The 3,646-nt window shown below is 39.2% G+C and overlaps 1 protein-coding gene across 1 annotated transcript in view; it reads left to right on the top strand.

Annotated features, from left to right (window-relative positions):
- Nucleotides 1–340: 340 nt before the first annotated feature.
- Nucleotides 341–3,646, top strand: part of LOC128015288 (arf-GAP with dual PH domain-containing protein 1) — an 11,527-nt gene continuing 8,221 nt past the window's right edge. The window contains exons 1-3 of the mRNA XM_052599000.1: nucleotides 341–596; nucleotides 2,604–2,734; nucleotides 3,614–3,646. The exon at nucleotides 3,614–3,646 is cut by the window's right edge and continues 59 nt beyond it. Of these exons, the coding sequence (XP_052454960.1) occupies nucleotides 509–596; nucleotides 2,604–2,734; nucleotides 3,614–3,646 (252 nt within the window). The 5' untranslated portion in view covers nucleotides 341–508. The remainder of the gene's footprint in view (nucleotides 597–2,603; nucleotides 2,735–3,613) is intronic.

Raw genomic sequence — 3,646 nt, 5'->3', positions numbered from 1 at the left:
GTAGTTGATGTGATGGCGCTCTGGAACCACACACACACACACACACACACACACACACACACACACAGAGTGTGGTTCACTATCCTTGTAGGGACTCTTCATAGGCGTAAGGGTTATTCTACTGTACAAACTGTATTTTCTATCGCCCTACACCAACCCTACACCTAAACCACTTTTTACAGTATTTAGTATGTTTTAAAGGCTTTTGAATAACGGGGGCACAGGTAGTGTCCTCATAAACCACCTTCATACTGTAATACCTGTGTCATACCCATGTCATGACACAAATCTGTGTCCTCATAAACACTCAAAGCAGTGCACACGCACGCACGCACGCACGCACACTCTGTGGCGTTTCTGATGCGGAACAACAAGTCTGAACAAACTCTGCTGCTCCACTTCCGAATGTTTGAAACACCTCCACCAGACGAGCGCCTCCTCCTCCTCCGTCTCCTGCTCCCGCCGCAGCGCTCGTGAGGAGACACCGACCCGCCGCTGCACCGGACCGATGACGGACAACGAGCGCGCGGCCAGAACCCTCAAACACGTCCTACAGAAGCCGGGGAACGGCAGCTGCGCGGACTGCGGCGCCGACAGTAAGTCTTTGCCTTTACACGCGTTAAACATCCACCGAACAACCGGAACCGGGGCTCGCGAGGCACGACCGAACCTGCGCAAGCGGATAAACGCGCGCTCGAGATACGCGTGGGCGCGCCTCGCGTGGACCACTCACCTGAGACACGCGACGTTACGACGAACTCTGACGACTCGGCTTTAAGACGTTTCCAGCACTATATTACAACTTTATTTGATTACACGCGATTCTATTCAGAGTTCATTAAGTCTAGATGCTTTAAATCAGAGCAGAAGCGCGCGCATGCGCACGTGTGTTTCCAGACATACCTGTGTAATCACGAGAGACTGCAGGAGATTGTGAAGAGAAGACAGCAGTGATGGATGGGTTCAGGGATGTGTTTCTAATCATATCAGACAGGGTTTGATTTCAGGAGCTCTACAGCAGAACCTTCTCCTCCTGATTCAGTTCGACTCGCTTAAGAGTTCAGAAATTATATTCCAGAGATCAGGATTGAGGGATTGTGTTTGTCTGGACATGAGCGGCTGCTGGAGACAGGATCAGATGTAGACTAAAGGTGTGTGGTGCTGTGTGAGTTTTCTAGGGGAGCGGTCGAGGACACTGATGAAGAAACAGGAAGTGTGTTTCTCCACACTGTCCCCTGAAACACAAGTGGAAAGAGAGAAAGAGGCGATCTGGCGTGACCCTAATGTTCAGCCAAAGTCCCTTTGAAGAAAGTCTGTTTGCTCGGTGGCCTCCAGGCAGCTGTGTCCCAATCCACATACAGTGTAAAGTAGGCGAGCTTTGGGACCAACTCGGTCATGATTTCTACTTGATTTAAATCAGGAGGAACATGTTCAGATTGACTGGCAAACAGTTTTTAAAGTAAACGAGAGTTTAAAGGCCAACAAAAACACTGTCATCATGTATATGTCATTCCAAACCTGTATGACTTGATGCTGAAGACAAAAGTAAGTATTAACAGTTTCAGTTTTCATTTACTTTCACTCTATTTTTTTCTCTCCATAGAATGGAAGTCAATGGAAACCTAAACTAAAACCTAAATGTTTGAGATCAGTATGAAGTCGTACAGGTTTTGAACAACATGAATGAATTTTAATCTTTGGGTGAACTATTCCTTTAAGTTGACATGTGATATGAAACCAGCTCTTACACTAATATATAAATACATATTTAAAAATATTATTGCCGCCCAACGACTAATCGTGATTAATTGCATCCAAAATAAAAGTTTTTGTTTCCATAATATATGCATGTGTACTGTGTATATTTATATTGTTATATAAATACACAAACATACTTTACAAATATTTACATGTATATATATTTATATATATAATTTATATATAAATATAAATAATTTATATATAAACAAAACACATTTTTCTTAAATATATAGCCTACTTGCATGTGTATTTATATAAATATACAGAGCACACATGCACATATTAAAGAAAAAATAACTTTTTTACATTTATTTTGAATGCAATTAATCATTTGACAGCACTAAAAATATATAAATATATAAATAAATGCAAATGAGTCAATGCTGTTCAGCAGAACGTTATCAAGCTGCACAAATATATTAGCTTCAGACAGAGAAGATATGAGCTTCAGTGAAGTCTGTGTTTTATCAGATCCTGCTGGAATGTGCTGCTGTGTTTCTGTAGCTTGAGGCTGATGGTAACTGTTCTTCACCTGGGTCGGGTTTCTTTAGCTTCAGGGTGCTTTCGGGGAATATTCACAGAGTTGTTTTGCTCTACAGCATTTAAGGGTCTGTTTTCCAGTATCTCTTCCTTATTCTGGCGCTGTGTGTATTCTGTTTGTGCTGAGTCTGAGTTTTGTGTGTCAGAAACCGCACTGTAATCTCATAACAACACGACGATCCATTCACAAATCCTCAGCCAGAGCTGCGTTTGCTCGACGGAAACCTGTGGATGACATCCTTTCTGATCTGTGTGTCAAACTAGACACCGAATGAGTTTTATTTATGGTTTCTCTCTCTCAGATCCGGAATGGGGCTCCTGTTCTTTAGGAGTCTTCATCTGTCTGGGCTGCTCCGGAATCCATCGCAGTATTCCCAACCTCGGAAAAGTCAAATCGCTCCTGCTCTCACGCTGGGAGGATTCAGAAGTTCAGGTGTTCATTAGAAAATAATCACACACTGCCATTATTGACCTTTCTTCCTCGTGCTGCTTCAAACACGTATCAGTGTTATTTCGTATTATTTAAACAATATTATAGTATTTAGTAATGGTATGATCCGTCAGTGTGTTCAGTTTGTTTTTCTCATCTTTATTAGTTTTTTATGTCTCGGTTTCTTTTATATATATATATATATATATATATATATATATATATATATATATATATATATATATATATTAGTTTTTACTTTAGTTTTAAATGTAACTTTATTTTAAAACCATTTTGTTTTAATTAATTTTCAAAGCAAAAATTCTATGTTTCAGGTTTTTGAAGTTGCAGATTTTTCATCTTCATTTAAATTAAGAAAGTTATTATTTTTTAATAGTTTCAGTTAATACCATCACTGATCTTTTTGCTGTCGTGTTTATTTTATTTTTTATTTATAGTTTTAATTTGAGTCATTTTAACTTAAATTAAAACCTACTACATTTAAATGAGTTTTTAATGCATTATTTCTGTTTTTCAAGTTTTGTGGTGTATCATCAAATATTTATACTCTGTTTCAGCTTTATTTCAATTATGAGAATGATTTTTAATCGTTTTAGCTAACAGTAACAACACTGAGCTGTTTGCTGTTATTCTCTCTTTTTTCTGAAGAATATAGTGCATTTGTGTCTTTATGATGCATTTATAGCACTGATATCTTCTCTTTCTGGAGCTCAGTCTGGTCATTATGAACTGCTGTTGTACAGATCCATCTTTTCTCTTCCTCAGAAACAAACAAGTGTTTCTTTAAACAGTTAAATCATATGCCTTTGTGAGCAGATCTGCTGCAGCTAAAGGCCTGTCTGCTGATGTCTGTGTTTGTAGTTCATGTCTGAGCGAGGGAATGATGCCATGAAC

Source organism: Carassius gibelio, chromosome A6 (genome assembly GCF_023724105.1).
Source record: "Carassius gibelio isolate Cgi1373 ecotype wild population from Czech Republic chromosome A6, carGib1.2-hapl.c, whole genome shotgun sequence".
Classification (NCBI taxonomy): domain Eukaryota; kingdom Metazoa; phylum Chordata; class Actinopteri; order Cypriniformes; family Cyprinidae; genus Carassius; species Carassius gibelio.
This window is presented reverse-complemented; position numbering and strand designations above follow the sequence as displayed.